General features: G+C 43.0%; 2 protein-coding genes across 4 annotated transcripts in view; both read right to left on the bottom strand.

Moving 5' to 3' along the window:
• LOC133614999 (mitochondrial glycine transporter B-like) overlaps positions 1 to 7,977 on the bottom strand; it is an 18,154-nt gene extending 10,177 nt beyond the window's left edge. The window contains exons 1-5 of one of the 2 annotated variants that reach the window (XM_061973320.1): positions 7,737 to 7,977; positions 6,946 to 7,002; positions 6,712 to 6,836; positions 2,923 to 3,007; positions 2,683 to 2,862 (exon numbers count right to left, since the gene is read on the bottom strand). In XM_061973320.1, coding sequence (XP_061829304.1) covers positions 2,683 to 2,862; positions 2,923 to 3,007; positions 6,712 to 6,836; positions 6,946 to 6,960 — 405 coding nt within the window. In that variant the 5' untranslated portion in view covers positions 6,961 to 7,002; positions 7,737 to 7,977. Of the gene's footprint in view, positions 1 to 2,682; positions 2,863 to 2,922; positions 3,008 to 6,711; positions 6,837 to 6,945; positions 7,003 to 7,081; positions 7,371 to 7,736 lie in introns of those variants that run through there. The other variant, XM_061973321.1, reaches the window with a different exon arrangement.
• Positions 7,978 to 9,068: 1,091 nt separating this feature from the next.
• LOC133615190 (myosin-9-like) overlaps positions 9,069 to 19,277 on the bottom strand; it is a 77,728-nt gene continuing 67,519 nt past the window's right edge. For both annotated transcript variants that reach the window (XM_061973578.2, XM_061973579.2), the window contains 3 exons: positions 19,166 to 19,274; positions 14,676 to 14,848; positions 9,069 to 10,360 (listed from right to left, as the gene is read on the bottom strand). In XM_061973578.2, coding sequence (XP_061829562.1) covers positions 10,252 to 10,360; positions 14,676 to 14,848; positions 19,166 to 19,274 — 391 coding nt within the window. In that variant the 3' untranslated portion in view covers positions 9,069 to 10,251. The remainder of the gene's footprint in view (positions 10,361 to 14,675; positions 14,849 to 19,165; positions 19,275 to 19,277) is intronic.

The raw sequence follows: 19,277 nt of genomic DNA, 5'->3' as shown, positions 1-19,277 counted from the left end.
TACCGCTTATTCCCTTCGGGGTCGCTGGAGCCTATCTCAGTTACAATCGGGCGGAAGGCAGGGTACACCCTGGACAAGTCGCCACCTCAACACAGGGCCAACACAGATAGACAGACAACATTCACACTCACATTCACACACTAGGGCCAATTTAGTGTTGCCAATCAGCCTATCCCCAGGTACATATTTTTGGAGGTGGGAGGAAGCCGGAGTACCCGGAGGGAACCCACGCAGTCACGGGGAGAACATGCAAACTCCACACGGAAAGATCCCGATCCCGGGATTGAACCCAGGACTACTCAGGACCTTCGTATTGTGAGGCAGACGCACTAACCCCTCTTCCACCGTGCTGCCAATTTTGGTAACATATTGTATATTATTATATGTTCATAACTTTTATGGACAGAATTTCTAGGCGCAGTCAAGGCGTTGAGGGGATCCGGTTTGGGGGCTGCAGGATTAGGTCTCTGCTTTTTGCAGATGTGGTCCTGATGGCTTCATCTGGCTAGGATCTTCAGCTCTCACTGGATTGGTTCGCAGCTGAGTGTGAAGCGACTGGGATGAGAATCAGCACCTCCAAGTCCGAGTCCATGGTTCTCGCCCGGAAAAGGGTGGAGTGCCATCTCCGGGTTGCGAAGGAGACCCTGCCCCAAGTGGAGGAGTTCAAGTACCTCGGAGTCTTGTTCACGAGTGAGGGAAGAGTGGATCGTGAGATCGACAGGCGTATCGGTGCGGCGTCTTCAGTAATGCGGACGCTGTATCGATCCGTTGTGATGAAGAAGGAGCTGAGCCGGAAGGCAAAGCTCTCAATTTACCGGTCGATCTACGTTCCCATCCTCACCTATATGGTCATGAGCTTTGGGTTATGACCGAAAGGACAAGATCACGGGTACAAGCGGCCGAAATTAGTTTCCTCCGCCGGGTGGCGGGGCTCTCCCTTAGAGATAGGGTGAGAAGCTCTGCCATCCGGGAGGAGCTCAAAGTAAAGCCGCTGCTCCTCCACATCGAGAGGAGCCAGATGAGGTGGTTCGGGCATCTGGTCAGGATGCCACCCGAACGCCTCCCTAGGGAGGTGTTTAGGGCACGTCCGACCGGTAGGAGGCCACGGGGAAGACCCAGGACACGTTGGGAAGACTACGTCTCCCGACTGGCCTGGGAACGCCTCGGAATCCCCCGGGAAGAGCTGGACGAAGTGGCTGGGGAGAGGGAAGTCTGGGCTTCCCTGCTTAGGCTGCTGCCCCCGCGACCCGACTTCGGATAAGCGGAAGAAGATGGATGGATGGACTGTATATTAATCCTGAATCAGGCAGAATTTGAAGGCATGATCAATTATGTCTGCCATATGCATTGTTGCAGCAATACAAGTGAAGAAGGGGTCAGCCTGCATATATGAGGAAGGTATGGACCTCGACCGTAGATGGGCTGGACTAAACGAGAGGAGTGTACTTTGTACGTTTCGACAGGAAAAGTGTAAAAGACTCAAGCCAAATGTGTTCCCGAAAATCAGGAGAACACTCAAGGGTAGAAAGACTGAATCAGGATGTGGAAAAACTGACAAAAGGAGCATAGAAAATGGAAAAAAAGACGCTAGTAATATATTTTGTGTCCTTCATAACTCAAAATTAATTGCGATTAATCGCAGAGAGATACAATTTTTCATCATTAATAAGTTTACCCTCGACAGATCATTTTCAAATTTTTACACCACAACTGGACAATTAATTTGCTTTATTGAAATGTATTTTAAACATTATGCTTTTTTAAACAGCTCAAAAGAAAAAGGACATAAACATGCTTTTAAGGAAATAAAAAATACTTGCAGTGTGTTGGGGTCTTGCCAGATTTTGTATTCCTGCTGTAGGAGCACTTGTATTCAGAGGAGGAGCGACACCATGTTTACGTACCATTGTCATGCATTAATAGCACAAAATGTGGATTGTTAAGATCATGCTTAGATTGTCAAATATGTTTGTAAATATAATATGTGATATTTCTACCTGAATAAATATTCTGAACATTACATGTTGTACAAATTCATATCTCTGCATGACAATGTCTTAACGTTATGTATTTATTAATATGTAATATTCAGCCTGCTCAACGTTGTGTAATTAAGGATTCCACCAGTACGTTTTTTAATTTTTACATAATATTTCAGACAAAAAGCCCCGCCACCCGCCTCTCCATATTCCTCAACTGTACTAGCATTTTAGGTGCAAATATCACAGAATAACATTACAACACATCTTTGACAAAGCATGATCTTAATATAAGACATTTTTATTCTAATGTGGTTAAACCGGATGTATAGCGTAGCGCTTTTATTTTAAAAGTGGAAAACTGATCTGTTTGAGAAGGTGTCTTGACACGACACGTCCTCCCACCTCAGAGCGACGCGCGCAGAAGGCATTTGCTTGCAATGATGTGGTCTCACGGAGAAAAATTGTCCTTTCTTGTCGGCAGAATAACAGCCCTGGCTTTGAACCTGATATTTCCATAATGTACCCTTTTTTTAGTCAATTTCTGCTCGCTCATTTTCCGCTTGTGGCTCATAAGTAACAAGTGAATGCAGCCAAGTTCCTCTCGGCTAGGAAATGCAAAGTTATAACTTTGACAGCCCTAATAAATACAGAAGTGTGCAAATGTGTGTGCTGCTATGTTGATTTTTGTCTTTTTTTTTACCTCAAACCGGGTCTTGATGACGGTAACAGGCAACATTATGACCCCCGCTACCGCCCTGGCTCCGCCTCCCAGCAGCACGGCCCCCAACGCTCCCGGGCTCTTTTCCTGGAAGAAGTGCTGCTTCAAGGAGTGGTAGGTACTGAAGTAGAGCCCCACACCCGGGATGGTCCTCATGAATGACTGAATGAGTAAAAATCAAAGCGATAAATGATGACACACGCGTAATATCGGTGTACTGACCGGTGAAACTCCTTTCCACAGTCCCAGCAGCCTCTCTGTTCGCACCACATTCAGGAGCACGGTCACCATCCCTACGCGGCCTGAACTGAAAGAACAAGAGGTAAAAATGTTTAAAAAAATAACTAAAATATAAATAATACAAGTAATTCAAAACATTTTTTTAATTAGAAAAACACAAAAATACAATAAAAATTTTTATAAAATAAAAAAAAAAGGTTTAAAAAAAATAAAAAAGTCAATACAGTGGAACTCCAGAACTGCAGTCGACCCCCCCTTGGACTGGCTGACCCATGTCAGCATAAGCCGTATGCACTTGTGGCTCTTGCCATAAACACAAGTAGAATCCTTTCCTTGAATGGAATCGTTGTACCCCTAGTTGTCATACTTTGATTACTTTGGCAAACCCATGTGTTGTTTGAGGTTGACAAGTCAGTGCATGATTTCCTGGTCAGACCAACAGACTTTCAACCCTATCAGTAGCCCGGCTCTCAATACATCGAGGTTTTCTTAACATTCTAGTGTACGGTTAAGCTAAAAATCATCATGTTGATTCTTTGAGAATATCCACGCTTTTTGTCGGCTACACGCGTTTGCACCATAGCAGAATGAAAAGGGGGTGTTCTTATTAAGTGTCTTTGACTGGCTGGCCGGCTAGCATCACACGGTGCAACTAGTTAGCATGTAGCAGCTAAGCGCACCAAAGTGGGAATATTTCAGTTCAAACCTTTGGAACAAAATGAGACTATCGACAGCGAGAAGCTAGTTTGCCAAATGTGCGCGACTACAACAAACCTGCACGCCCACTTGAAATACAACCACCAGACACACTCGCTGAGGGCGTTTGGTGAACAAGCCAGGTGAGTGTAAACTTGGAATCTGCCAGACTTAAGTTTTTTTTGCTTATGATCTGTTAATACATCTGCTTATAATGTAGTGTTGATATTGTTACTTTTGTTTAAGAAGGTCCTAACTTGATTGTTAGTGAAGTCATGTACAACTTGACCACTGCCTACATGTTCAATATTGAAGTTTGTCAATACTTTATTTAGCCATATTATTTATTGTTGTGTATATTTGAGGCCCCCGTTCCCCTCTTTAACATATTGTTTTGCTTTTGGTTGTGATTTAAAAAATTTTTTATTTTCAATTACAATGTTAAAATACACAACAAATGCAAGTTTATTGCATTTGAAAGGATAAACATGCATTATTATTACCGTATGTATTATCATTACATCAATGGTTAATTTGGTCCCATAAAAATAATTGTAATAATATTGTTTTATTTGTGGGTTAATCAGGCATTTTATTTATACTTAATTTTAAAAAATCCAGGACCTGGCTTTCCACCCTACCAACCCCCCAAAGCTCCTGTTTTTTTTAGCAATTGAACATGTAAAAATGAGCAAAAAAAAAAGCACCATTTAAAGATGTTTTAGTGTTTAGAGAATTGAAAAATGATCAACAGAGTTGACATAAATACATAGCCCATTCATCCAAATTAATCACTATGTCTGTTTCAGTCACTATGTTATTTAGTCACTACAGTAATTGTGTTCACATCCAAAGGAACCACATGGGTTAGCCTTCTCTATACAGTATTTACAACCTTACTAGTGTTCACTTTAGAGCCACAGATGGTTCATCTATTTATTGATATTGTTTACACATTACTTTGCTTCATTCACACATTACTTTGGAATTTTTGCTTTGATGGCTCTGACATGACCCTTCCTAGCAAATTTCTGAACAGCTTGCATGTTCCTTTTTGTTTCTGCTTTAGTGGATTCTGCCTTGGATTTTATAGACAATTTCTGTCTCTTCGACTCCCTCTCCACTTCTAACTGCTCCAAATGCAAAAATCCTAAAGAGTACAAACAATATTTATTCTATTAGCTAACTTCCTTTATCTCAGGAGTGTCAAAGTCAAGGCCCGCGGGCCGGATAAATTATCTGTGGCCCACAGGATGATATTTGATTAGATTAGAACCGGCCCGCAGGCCACAGCCGCCTGCTGCTGTTTTGCACGCACCAATACTCCATCAGTCTTGGTGCTAGGAATTTTCAAAATGGGGTCCGAGGGACCCCATCAAGTCATAAAAATGGGGTCCCACAGTAAATTTTTGGGGTTCCACTTTTTTGTAACCGTTTTGAAAACAAATGATAAATGTATGCATTATAGGGGTGTAACGGCACACAAAAATGTCGGTTCGGTACGTACCTCGGTTTAGAGATCACGGTTCGGTTCATTTTCGGTACAGTAAGAAAACAACAAAATATAACATTTGGGGTTATTTATTTACCAAATTTGCAAAATCTTTCACCTAAAATATCTTTCTTAGTGGAATATATGATGTGAAGTAATCGGAACCTTGGATAGGTCAATAATTCATAATAACATTGATTTTGATTTAATATTATGTTTTGAGCAATGACAGTTTGAAAGAAAAAAAAAAACAGCTTTGTTTTATTAGTCAACATTGCAACTTTTTCTAAATTACATTTAACCTTCAAGCTTTTTTATTTCACTTTTGTTATGTTTTTGTTTATTTTAATAGTATTTTCAGAATGTGCCATGGGCCTTTAAAACATTAGCTGTGGGCCGCAAATGGCCTCCGGGGCACACTTTGGACACCCCTGCTATAGATAATAAAAAATTAAATCTGACAAATATATGGATAAAAAGCAGAGCCTGGCGACGCATGCGCGTTTATCATAACTCTCTCGCTCTCTCTGTCTCTGCCGCTCCCTCACGAATGCTGCTGCGCGCACAATTTGTTTTGTTTTTAACTCCTTCTTAACACTGAACGTACATTGAAAATACACGCAACCCTAACTCAAAATGCCGGACATTTGAGGCATTTAAGAAACTCCGCCCTGACAGCTCCGCAAAAGAGGACATGCCCGGTGAAAAGAGGAAGTATGGTCACGTCTATCGTAGCCCGTTAGCGCGAGCATGCCGTGTGTTGTGCCTCGGTGTGCATTGTTTACACAACATGCGTTACGCTACTTAATATGTCCGTGTGGAAACTCGTTCGGTACACCTCCGAACCGAACCGGAACCCCCGTACCGAAACGGTTCAATACAAATACACGTACCGTTACACCCCTAATGCATTATTCTGTTATACCTCACATTCTCTATTGTGTTTTGGAAAAATGTTGTCATAAACGTCACTTAATTCATTTAAAAAAATAATACAAAAGAAAACACATTTGTATTCAGTTATAAACATTCATTCACTTTCTTCTTTCCTTCATGGATCTAAATTTTACCGCTGCCGGTATTTTTTTCTATATTTTTATTGTAATATTTTCAGAATGTGTTTGTTCTATTTTTGGCCAAAGAAAACAATCTGAAGTTGTCTTTATTTTTTAGTTTTAATGGCATGATTTTAAATAGCGTGTGCACAGATTTTCCTCCAAGAGGCCCCTAGCTGAGCTAAAATTAGTTTGACACCCCTGCTTTATCTGAATAGTCATTTGTTAGACTTAGACTTGTTTTTATTGCCACTCAAATCTGAACTTTACAGTACAGAAGTTGTGATTGTGATTTATAGTGTGAAATAACAAACATATTGCAGTCATGTTTGTTTCAAAATGATTCAACTATTCAATGACAAAATATAAAGAGTAGAAATAACGAACAAAATGTTAGCCCCTGTCTTGTGGTAAAACACCAATGAAAATTAAATGTAGCATTTAGACAGGCTCATTGTAGGCCTGTGTGGTGACCTGAGGCAACAAACATCCAATGGAGTGAGCGAGTGTGTGTGCTTGTTGCCTCACCCCTGCTGCACAGGGCTTTGTAAAGTTTGCAGACGTGTCTTCACCAGGTCCAGAGGCTGGAAAAGTAGCGTGGAGCAGGTTCCACTGAGACAGCCACACATGAAGGCTTTGATCGCTGGGTGAGCCTGAGGAAGAAGAGGAATAGGTAACAGAAGATGTTGCTGCCAACGTGTTACATAAAGTTACGCATTCAGTGGCTTTGTCTGTGTTGACATGCTGAAACGTAGAACATACCAGCGACAGTTCCATAGGTCTTCTGGGCGTTGATTAGATTCTTGTGCCTTCACTCTCCTGTTGACAATGTTAACGGTTTTAGTGTACTGCATAATTTAGGGTGAGTAAAGGAAACATGACGCAAGCCTGTCTTGACCTGTGGAAAGGACACAGCCCATGCTCGCAGACAAACAATGTGCTTTCTGTTTGTGGCCAGCTGACACGCCACACGGCTACTCATTAACTGATTTCACAATAAAAACTCATGTCAATCATCTTAAAGTGGGGAGAAGAATGCCTGAAAAAAATAATCCACATGAACAAAAAAGAGAAAATTTATGAAAAACAAACACATGCACCAGCTGGGGATAGCTTGGCAACACTAAAATTGGTCCTAGTGTGTGAATGTTGTCTGTCTATCTGTGTTGGCCCTGCGATGAGATGGCGACTTGTCCAGGGTGTACCCCGCTACCGCCCGATTGTAGCTGCGATAGGCTCCAGCAACCCCCGCGACCCCGAAGGGAATGAGCGGCATCAATCACTATATTTATGTCATACTTGTAAGAAAAACACCTCAAAATAGTTAGTGGCGTGAAAATGTAGCTATTTTTTTTTACCTGAGAAAATCACCATGTCTGCTTTTATATTGGACATGATTACATAGTGCAGGTCATGTGACACACCCAACGTGTCGGCGCAGGTTATCACAATATCAAAATGTTTTGATAAACGCAAACATTGTACAGTGAAGATAACATGCTGTAGTGAGTAACAGTGAAGATACAAATATTATAATAATATATAATACATACGGGTTTCCCGCCGTCCACAAAGTCTGTGCTTGTCGAGCTTTCTCACCGCAAACACGGTCCAAATACTTCACCGAGCATAATAACGAAACTTAAGGTCAAAACATGGCGCTTCGAAAAGCTACGCGCTGGTATTAAAAAGCGTCACTAAGCGTAATAAGGAAACTTATGGACGAAGCTTGGCATGTCAGGACTTCGGCGCTGACATTAAAAAAGGAAAGTGGTTCTACTCTGAACTCGCCGGTTCCTGTTTGAGGCGGGATTGTCACCCGGAAGCCGCGCCCATTCAAGAGAACGTCGCTTCCAATTGGCTGTCGTGATGTGCGTGTGACGTCATGGGGCGTCCAAAAAAATGCATGCTCTTACGATCGGTGGAACAGTAAATATAAAGTATACATATTTAAATTAACTGCATTGCTGACATGTTTTCAGGCACAAAATCTAACATGACATGTACAGTTAGCACTTTAATTTTCTTACATTTTTAACAAAAGCTGCAAACATATCTCCCAGGACTTTAATTTTGAGTTCCAATTTGCTATATGTGGCGTGGAGATCGATCCGAATGCAATATCAATGTTAAGGCCTGAAACGGTATCAAATCGATACCAGCGAGCTGAGATTGATATTTTCCTTTTTTTTAATTGTATTGTTGAATTTAAAAAAAATATATTCAGAATTTTTCCCATTGTTTAGAGCAGGGGTGCCAAACTAATTTTAGCTAAGGGGCCGCATGAAGAAAAATGTATTCCCACGTGGGCCGGATGGGTAAAATCATGGCATAACAACTTAAAAGTAAAACTACGACAACTTTCAAATTGTTTTTTTTTGTTTTACTTCGGCCCTAAATAGAACAAGCACATTCTGAAAATGTACATATCTCAAATATTTCTCTGGACAAAACACTTCAAGTTAGTTGAAAATTCTGGGAAAAAAATGGTGCAGTTACAAAACGCCAATTACGATTACACTTAGTAAACTCATCTCGCGGGCTGGACTAAACCTGTTGGCGGGCCTGATCCGGCCCACGGGCCGCATGATTGACATCCCTGGTTTAGAGTTACAGGGGAAAAACAAGCAAAATTATTTGAGTGAGAGCCAAGTGGTAGCTTATTTTATTTTGAAGTTTCATTCTTTTATTTACCGTCTGGTTGAATTGACCACAAATGAGTTGATACATTTTTATTTTTCTAAAATCTTTGTGCAGTTTTATCCTGTTTATAAACATCACTATAATTTGAAGCAAAAATGACAAACATTCAATAATTTGAAGAAAAGAAAATCAAATCAGTAATTACATTTACACCATTAGAACTCTGAAAAGCAAACACATCCTACCATTTAGAAAGCCTCTTTATTTGTAATATCACAACATGGTTTCCATTCTTCAGGTGCACAAAAAACATTACACAAATTGAGATGCTTTTTTTCTTTCTTCTTATTTTTGGATGCCATTTGCGTTTAAGTGCGAAAGAGTAATCCTTTGAATAGTGAGCAGGGATTTCTTAAAACATTCATCCTCTCACTTCCCAGCAGTGTGAGCCAAAAGCCGCCCTTGAGCACAGCATGTGAAGGGTTTATGTCTTCCTGCATAAAGTGGTATACATATATATGTTCATGTCTACGCTAAAACCTTCTCGGACATCTGGAGATAAGTGTACACGGGTTACAGTGATAGAAATACCATCCAAGTATTCTTCAACCAGCCTAAGATACTCCTTCAGTAAGCCGTGCCCTGAGAATACAGTGAGTGCCCTTTGGAATAAGCTACACCACCACCCGATTGACAACTTTCCCCAAACAAAAAAAAAACAAAACAAACAAAACAAAAAAAAACAGTCAGCAACAATGGCCAGTTTAGATACATGACATTGAGGTTCTTTGCACATATGTGGATTCCCCCTCCCCCCCAGCATGTCAAATATTCGCAAAGAAGCAGGCTAGGTGTTTCACTAATTCAGTGCAAAATTAAGAAATTTTAGCACAGTCAATCAAATGTCCGTCACTAATAGGTCTCCAATGGTTGGGTGTGGCGCTTCCATGAAATGTGTACTGAATACATCAAACACTGAAGCGTGTCGATTGTTACGTCCAGGCGATACATTTGAGCATATAAACTTTTGTTGTAAGGCAAGAGCGCAAGCAACAGCCGAAATAAACATTTTCATTCATTAATCGTCGGCATGAAATACAATTCTTGAGATCTTACTTCCAGTAATCAGTCTTCATTTAAGTGTACTTCTTTCTCCGTTTACTCATTCTTCAATTAGAAAAATAGATCCTACATTAGCTATTTTTTTTATAGTTGGAATGTTTTAGAAAAATATTTTCTCCTCCCCCACTTTTCCCAGAGAAAGAGTTATGCATGAAAAGAAAAAAAGTGGCGCCCCAAGAACAAGGCTTTAATGGCTTAACTGTGTAGATTGTCCAGGTTCAAATGATCATTCTTCACTATGTAGACAAGATTTGGGTTGGTCGGATGCTAAAAACAACAAAACAATTATGGCATGGCAGGTCTTTACTCGGGTCTGGGCTCAGGGGTCTCGGTCTTGGGCTCGGCCTCCTCGTCACTTTCCGCGCCAGTGCGGGTCACAATGCGACGCATGGTGAAAGGAAGGTCGCCACGCCTGCAGTGGAGCAACACGGCGACAAATGAGTTACACTTTCAAATAGTTACAAGGCCAATAAGGCCTAGGAATTAAATCTTCCATTTTTTTTCTTTACAAAAAATTGGATTTACTGATTTTACCCTATTTTGTTTTTAGAGACACATCTGAACACCAATGATCATTCAAAACAAGTTCCACTTTTAGCCAAAACTAGAAGTGTTCAGTCTTCTAGCCGTAAATTGTGTTTCTACTCTTATGAATTCTTCATTCATCACTCCAAGCCACTTTTGTAAGTGTTACAATATAACTAAAACTATTAATACTTACTAAACCGTCCCACGTGTGATGTCTGTAGGAGTGTTTTCATGTATATTTGTTCGTGCTACCGTAATGTAATCAAGCTAGCGTTGTTAGCTAATATGCTAACATTTTACAAGTGTCTGTAAACATAAAAAGTGTATGATTAACTTAAAATGGCATTCTTTTTGTATTGTTTCACTTTCACAAATTTCTCAGAGTAATTGAGTCTGTTTAGCTGATTGGAGAGCTAGCTTCCACAGCTAGTTGATCCATGACATTGACTTCTATTTTATTTGATCATCCGTTTTGTTTTGAGTTACAGACACCCTTTGGAAACAATTAAGGTATGTGGAAAAAAACATTTAAAAAAAAAACTAAATAACTAATTTCACATCGATATATCCATCCATCTTCTTCCGCTTATCCGAGTTCGGGTCGCGGGGGCAGCAGCTTAAGCAGGGAAGCCCAGACTTCACTCTCCCTAGCCACTTCGTCCAGCTCCTCCCGGGGGATCCCGAGGCGTTCCCAGGCCAGCCGGGAGAGATAGTCTTCCCAGCGTGTCCTGGGTTTTCCCCGTGGCCTCCTACCGGTCGGACGTGCCCGAAACACCTTCCTAGGGAGGCGTTCGGGTGGCATCCTGACCAGATGCCCGATCCACCTCATCTGGCTCCTCTCGATGTGGAGGAGCAGCGGCTGTACTTTGAGCTCCCCCCGGATGACAGAGCTTCTCACCTTATCTCTAAGGGAGAGCCCTTCCACCCGGCGGAGGAGACTCATTTCGGCCGCTTGTACCCGTGATTTTGTCCTTTCGGTCATGACCCAAAGCTCGTGACCATAGGTGAGGATGGGAACGTAGATCGACCGGTAAATCGAGAGCTTTGCCTTCCGGCTCAGCTCCTTGTTCACCACAACAGATCGATACAGCGTCCGCATTACTGAAGACGCCGCACCGATCCGCCTGTCGATCTCACGATCCACTCTTCCCTCACTCGTGAACAAGACTCCGAGGTACTTGAACTCCTCCACTTGGGGCAAGATCTCCTCCCCAACCCGGAGATGGCACTCCACCCTTTTTCGGGAGAGAACCATAGACTCGGACTTGGAGGTGCTGATTCCCATCCCAGTCGATTCACACTCGGCTGCGAACCGATCCAGTGAGAGCTGAAGATCTTGGCCAGAGGAAGCCATCAGGACCACATCATCTGCAAATAGCAGAGACCTAATCCTGCAGCTACCAAACCAGATACCCTCAACGCCCTGACAGCGCCTAGAAATTCTGTCCATAAAGGTTATGAACAGAATCGGTGACAAAGGGCAGCCTTGGCGGGGTCCAACCCTCACTGGAAACAGGTCCGACTTACTGCCGGCAATGCGGACCAAGCTCTGACACTGATTATACAGGGAGCGAACTGCCACAATAAGACAGTCCGTACCCCATACTCTCTGAGCACTCCCCACAGGACTTCCCGGGGTACACGGTCGAATGCCTTCTCCAAGTCCACAAAGCACATGTAGACTGGTTGGGCAAACTCCCATGCACCTTCAAGGACCCTGCCGAGAGTATAGAGCTGGTCCACAGTTCCACGACCAGGACGAAAACCACACTGTTCCTCCTGAATCCGAGGTTCGACTATCCGGCGTAGCCTCCTCTCCAGTACACCTGAATAGACCTTACCAGGAAGGTTGAGGAGTGTGATCCCACGATAGTTGGAACACACCCTCCGGTTCCCCTTCTTAAAGAGAGGAACCACCACCCTGGTCTGCCAATCCAGAGGTACCGCCCCCGATGTCCACGCGATGTTGCAGAGTCTTGTCAACCAAGACAGCCCCATAACATCCAGAGCCTTAAGGAACTCCGGGCGGGTCTCATCCACCCCCGGGGCTTTGCCACAGAGGAGCTTTTTAACTACCTCGGCAACCTCAGCCCCAGAAATAGGAGAGCCCACCACAGATTCCCCAGGCCCTGCTTCCTCATAGGAAGACGTGCTGGTAGGATTGAGGAGGTCTTCGAAGTATTCTCTCCACCGATCCACAACATCCGTAGTCGAGGTCAGCAGAGCACCATCCCCACCATACACGGTGTTGGTAGTGCACTGCTTCCCCTTCCTGAGGCGGCGGATGGTGGTCCAGAATTGCTTCGAAGCCGTCCGGAAGTCTTTTTCCATGGCCTCCCCGAAATCCTCTCATGTCCGAGTTTTTGCCTCCGCGACCGCTGAAGCCGCACACCGCTTGGCCTGTCGGTACCTGTCTGCGGCCTCCGGAGTCCTATGAGCCAAAAGAGCCCGATAGGACTCTTTCTTCAGCTTGACGGCATCCCTTACCGCTGGTGTCCACCAGTGGGTTCTAGGATTACCGCCACGACAGGCACCAACTACCTTGCGGCCACAGCTCCAATCGGCCGCCTCGACAGAGGTACGGAACATCGTCCACTCGGACTCAATGTCCAGCACCTCCCTCGTATCATGTTCAAAGTTCTTCCGGAGGTGGGAATTGAAACTCTCTCTGACAGGAGACTCTGCCAGGCGTTCCCAGCAAACCCTCACAATGCGTTTGGGCCTGCCAGGTCTGTCCGGCATCCTCCCCCACCATCGCAGCCAACTCACCACCAGGTGGTGATCGGGGTAGAAAGCTCCGCCCCTCTCTTCACCCGAGTGTCCAAAACATGAGACCGCAAATCCGATGACAACTACAAAGTCGATCATGGAACTGCGACCTAGGGTGTCCTGGTGCCAAGTGCACATATGGACACCCTTATGTTTGAACATGGTGTTTGTTATCGACAATCTGTGACAAGCACAAAAGTCCAATAACAAAACACCACTCGGGTTCAGATCCGGGCGGCCATTCTTCCCAATCACACCTCTCCAGGTTTCACTGTCGCTGCAAACATGAGCGTTGAAGTCCCCCAGAAGAACGAGGGAATCACCCGGGGGAGCACTCTCCAGTACTCCCTCGAGCGAATCCAAAAAGGGTGGGTACTCTGAACTGCCGTTTGGCAGTCAGGGCCCGTCCCCCCACCCGAAGGCGGAGGGAAGCTACCCTCTCGTCCACCGGGTTGAACTCCAACGTGCAGGCTTTGAGCCGGGGGGCAACAAGAATTGCCACCCCAGCCCGTCGCCTCTCACTGCCGGCAACGCCAGAGTGGAAGAGAGTCCAGCCCCTCTCAAGAGAACTGGTTCCAGAGCCCTTGCTGTGCGTCGAAGTGAGTCCGACTATATCTAGCCGGAACTTCTCCACCTCACGCACTAGCTCAGGCTCCTTCCCCCCCAGCGAGGTGACGTTCCACGTCCCAAGAGCCAGCTTATGTAGCCGAGGATCAGACCGCCAAGTGCCCTGACTTCGGCTTCCGCCCAGCTCACACTGCACCCGATATATCTGTGGCTAATATATGGGAAATATTTTTTCTTTTTAGTGGGTGTGGCTTATATCCTGGCATGTTATATAGCCCGGAAAATACGGAATTGGACGAAGAAAATAATAAAAAAAAAAAAACAGATGGATTTTTAGCTATTGTAGATAATTGTCATATTTACTGTGATGCTATTGCACATATGTTGAATATGCATAGTCCTAATCAATTATTGATTAGAGCTTCCTATAGAAGGCAAAACTTCTGTAATTAATAAAATAATTATGTAAACAAAAGTAGCATATCATTGCGTTCATATAAATAAAGTTTAACATATGAAATCTATCAAGAACAAATGTAAACCTTCTGTCTTGAATAAAATAATAGGGATGTAATGATATCACGGTTAGAGTATTATATTGTTGTGGTGCATGTTCTTGTTCTGCGGCAGTTGCTGGAATAAGTTTGTTGTGCTGCTGCCTTCTTGAAACAAACGTTGCAGCGTGCACACCTGTTGCCACAAATATAAACCACTGATGCTCTCGTTAGCGTTAGCCATGTTTTGGCGTGTGAATATATAATGTGATTAAATAATTATGTTCTACATGTTTGTTTAGATTTTATGGTTATAATTCATTTATGGTCCAGGCCTCGCGAGAAGGCCTTTAGGGTCTTCCCACTCACCTCAGCTTGCTCTTGAGAGTGCTGACTTCACGAGTCATGGCGTCTGCTGACTCTGTGGCATCCTCCAGCTCCCTCTGCATTTTCCTTCGGTAGGCGTTTGCCCTCTGAGCCTCCTCCTCGGCCTCCTCCAGCTGCCGCTTCAGCTGCTTCATGCGAGAGTTCAACTTGTCTGCCTAGTAAACAAACAATGACACAAAATATATATTTTCACATGTCTTATACGACCACAGTACCACTTGATGTGGTATCGTTAAATGCCCAGGTATCAACCCCTAACAAGCATCCCAAACTGTGAAATGAGATTCTGATGCTCGCTAACTGGCTACATTGCAGACCTGCTAACATTGCAGAAATGATAAGTACTGGGCTTTATTACTTTGTTTCACATTTTAGCAGTTTTGGTATAATCTTATTTTGACAATGTTCTGAGGGTCCAAAAGAGGGCAAAAAAGGGCTGAAGGCTGCACTTTGAACACCCCTGCTTTAATGGCTCTTTGTCAGGGTTTACCATGTGTCCACTCAGTTAGGAAGCACAAGTAGCTCTTTAGTCTCCTTTGTTATGAGTGGGGTAAAAAGAAGTCATTATACAATGTCTTTATTGGAATCATTTGTCAGCACAATGAGATTAGAGCATCACCAATAGTGCAAAAATAAATAAATAAATAAATGATTGTAAATTCCGGACTATAGGTCGCTACTTTTTTCCTACACTTTGAAACTCTGCGGCTAATTTATGGCGTTTTCTTTGATGAGGGTCGTATCTACACATATGGATTCTTCATCACTCCTAGCAACGTTTGGCATACCTGCCAACTTTTGAAATCAGAAAAACCTAGTAGCCAGGGTCCAGGCAAAATGATTATTAGCATTCAGACAGGTTAAAATGTTGCTAAAACCATCACTGTTTGGGCGACGAAAAACGTTGAAAGTTTTCCACTTGTATCGCTAGCAACGGCATTAGACTTGTGTTTTTTTGTCCCAACGTGGTCTTTTACACCGCTAATTCCTCCGTGTCCGATCGAAAAATCTTGTCTGCACAAGGTGCAATTCGCGTAGTTTTCACCCTTTTTGGAACGGATAATTATTCCCGGATAGGCTTTTGAATATTCTTCACGGAATGACTGCAGTTTTCTTTTCGGTTTAAGACTCGTTTGCGATTTTTCTCCGGCTGATTCCATGATCGTTCGCTCGTTTGGAAACAATGGCAACTGTATGGCGTCACATTAGTGCCAAAAATCCGAGCGCATAAAAACTGTTATCGCGCGCTGATTCTCCACTTCGTGCGCACGTGCGACACCATTTTGCACGCACGTGGTGCCTTTCTGCGCGCGTGCGGTGCCTTTTAGCGCGCTCTCTGTGTACTCCTGGCATCTCTCCTCGCGCTGTCATGTTTCTTTTTGGCACTTTGGGGGCGGGTATACTTAGATGGCCCCTTCTTTCTGATTGGCTGTGAGCATTTTTCATATGACCAATCATTCTCCAGTGTAGCAACGTTGTAGCCATCTTACCTCGGACATCTAGCCTCAATCATTACATTGATGTCAATGGTACATGTACTACTTAAATTACCATAACTTGCTCGATTTTCTGACCAATTTACAAACGGTTTGCCTTGTTACAAATCTTATTACCGTATTTTCCGCACTATGAGCCGCACCTAAAAACCACAAATTTTCTCAAAAGCTGACAGTGCGGCTTATAACCCGGTGCGCTTTATATATGGATTAATATTAAGATTCAATTTCATAAAGTTTAGGTCTCGCAACTACGGTAAACAGCCGCCATCTTTTTTCCCCGTAGAAGAGGAAGCGCTTCTTCTTCTACGGTAAGCAACCGCCAAGGTAAGCACCCGCCCCCGTAGAAGAGGAAGCGCTTCTTCTTCTACGGTAAGCAACCGCCAAGGTAAGCACCAGCCCCCGTAGAAGAAGAAGCGCGCGGATATTACGTTTCATTTCATTTGTGTGTTTACATCTGTAAAGACCACAAAATGGCTCCTATTAAGAGACACGCGTACAACGCAGAATTCAAACTCAAGGCAATAAGTCACGCAGTAGAACACGGAAATAGAGCAGCAGCGAGAGAATTGAACATAAATGAATCAATGGTGCGTAGGTAGAGGAAGCAACAAGATGACCTGCGCCACTAAGACAGGGAGACAGCGCCGGACGACATACGCCAACATCTGCCAGTGGATCAGTCTCAACTGTGGTCCGAGCTTTCCGGAAGGCAGGATTCACGGAACTGCTGGACAACAACAGCGACACTGACTCTGATGACTTCCACCAGATGGAGCCGGCCATTTTGGGTGCCGTATTCGCCCAACTTTTTAATTCAGACACTGAAGAAGAATTCGAGGGATTTATGGATGAGGAATAACTTCAGAAAGTGAGCTTTAAATGTTTATTTTGTGTGTTGTGTGACATTAACGTTCGAGCAACGTTGAGTTATTGATGTTGCTCTGCACTAATTTGAGTGTTACTATTTTTGTGATTGCACATTTGCACATTACATTTTGGGGGTGAACAGAGTTGTTAGAACGCTGGTTTGTAATACATTATTAAAGTTTGACTGACCTATCTGACTGTTTTTTTGACATTCCCTTTAGCGCAGCGTAGGCGCGGCTTATAACCCGGGGCGGCTTATAGGTGGACAAAGTTTTGAAATATGCCGTTCATTGAAGGCGCGGCTTATAACCCAGGGCGGCTTATGGTGCGGAAAATACGGTACATGTAGATATGACATAGGATGCTGTACCTGTTGAAATTACCTCTTTCGCTTCAAAAAAAAAAATGACTTAATCGTGCAACATAGTTGTGTAGGGTCAGTGTTAGTCAGTTCTCTGATTATTTTAAACTGTTTCAGAATACATTATTAAAAGCTATTTTTAACATTTTAAAAACAAAATTCAAAGATTATTTCATTAATTTTATGGCTGAATCAAAAGTAATTCCATAAATTAGAAAACAAATGTTCAAGAAGAAGTGAAAATATAAAATAATGTTATGGTTGGATGTTATTGCTGGTGGACCAGTTCTGGCTGAAAGATGTGATTATGGTGTTTGTTGTCTTATTATTTATTTGGGTCACATTTTGTATTACCCTGTATTGTGTTTATGTGGTATGAAATAACCTTCATCAGCGTGCAACATTTTTTTATCCACTTCTTCCTCCGTAAATCTTGATACATATTGACGATGACCCGCCCTGCTATACTTCTGATTGGCTCTGAGCATTTTTCAGCGTTTTTCGCCTGACCAATCAGAAAGGAGGGGCCGTCTAAGCGTACCCGCCCCCAAAGTGCCAAAAAGAAACATGACAGCGCGAGGAGAGATGCCAGGAGTACACAGAGAGCGCGCAGAAAGGCACCGCTCTGAGTGGAGAATCAGCGCGCGATAACAGTTTTTATGCGCTCGGATTTTTGGCACTAATGTGACGCCATACAACTGGTGCCTCGTGCTTGGCAGCGGTGCTATAAATAGCCTCGCGCATGGCATTCGGAATGGCTTGATAGGAAGTTACGGGAAGCAGTGTCGATTGTCATTGTTACGCGATTTCGTGAATACAACTTTAAAAAAAAATTTTTTTTTTAATTAATGAAAAACCGTATTTTTTATCACTGCAACCGTAACCCGGAATAGGTTGATGAAAACCGTACTAATTACGGGAAAACCGGAGTAGTTGGCAGGTATGTGAATTTTACAAAACAACGCGTCCCATGAGTGATGTCTGTAAGAGTGTTTTCATGCATATTTGTACGTGCTACCGTAATGTAATCAAGCTAGCATCGTTAGCATTAGCTAATATATGTGTCTGTGTTAGTATTATTAACTTACAACATTCTTTTTGTATTGTTTCAGTTTCACAAATTCCTCAGTAAATCCACCAAGACGTCACCGTGGAGTTATTGAGCCTGTTTAGCTGATTGGAGAGATAGCTTGCGCAGCTAGTGGGTCCATGACGATGACTTCTGTTTTGTGTGATCCTCTGTTTTACTGCCGTGTTAGAGACACCGTTTGGAAACAATGTAAAACATTTACACAATTTTTGTGTAAATAACTAATTTTGAAACATATACATCTGCGGCTTATAGTCAAGTGCTGCTAATATATAGGGAAAAAAATCCCTAAAATGTGGTTTATAAACTGGTGCGCTCAATAGTCCAGAAAATTTGGTAAGTGTTTACGAAAATATGCAAAAAATGAGAAACATATACAAAATAAACAGAAGTAAGGTGGTAACCTGACATAAGTATGGTGAATATTAGTAATACATATTTTATTATTTTCATTAAAGAATAGTGTTATTGCAGCTGGAACTAATTTAGGAGATTGTATCTGTACCATGTCAGTCATGAATTATTTTTTGGATGGTTGGCTTGAGCCTCAACACAGGACCATAATCCAGTGAAAAGGTTTGGATTGTGGATTGTGTGGATTGTCATGACAAAAACATGTAATTGGTGTGAAAGTGATCCAAATGAAAAAACAAACCTGGTCTTTGTACTGCTCGGTGTTGCGTCTCTCATCATCCACCTGCAGAACCAGCTCTTTCAGTTTTTTCTCAGTTCGCCTCACAAGCTTGGTGGCACCTTGCCGCTCCCTG

This window comes from Nerophis lumbriciformis, linkage group LG22 (assembly GCF_033978685.3).
Source record: "Nerophis lumbriciformis linkage group LG22, RoL_Nlum_v2.1, whole genome shotgun sequence".
NCBI lineage: Eukaryota > Metazoa > Chordata > Actinopteri > Syngnathiformes > Syngnathidae > Nerophis > Nerophis lumbriciformis.
The sequence above is the reverse complement of the archived record's forward strand: the minus strand, read 5'-3'. Positions and strand labels throughout refer to the sequence as shown.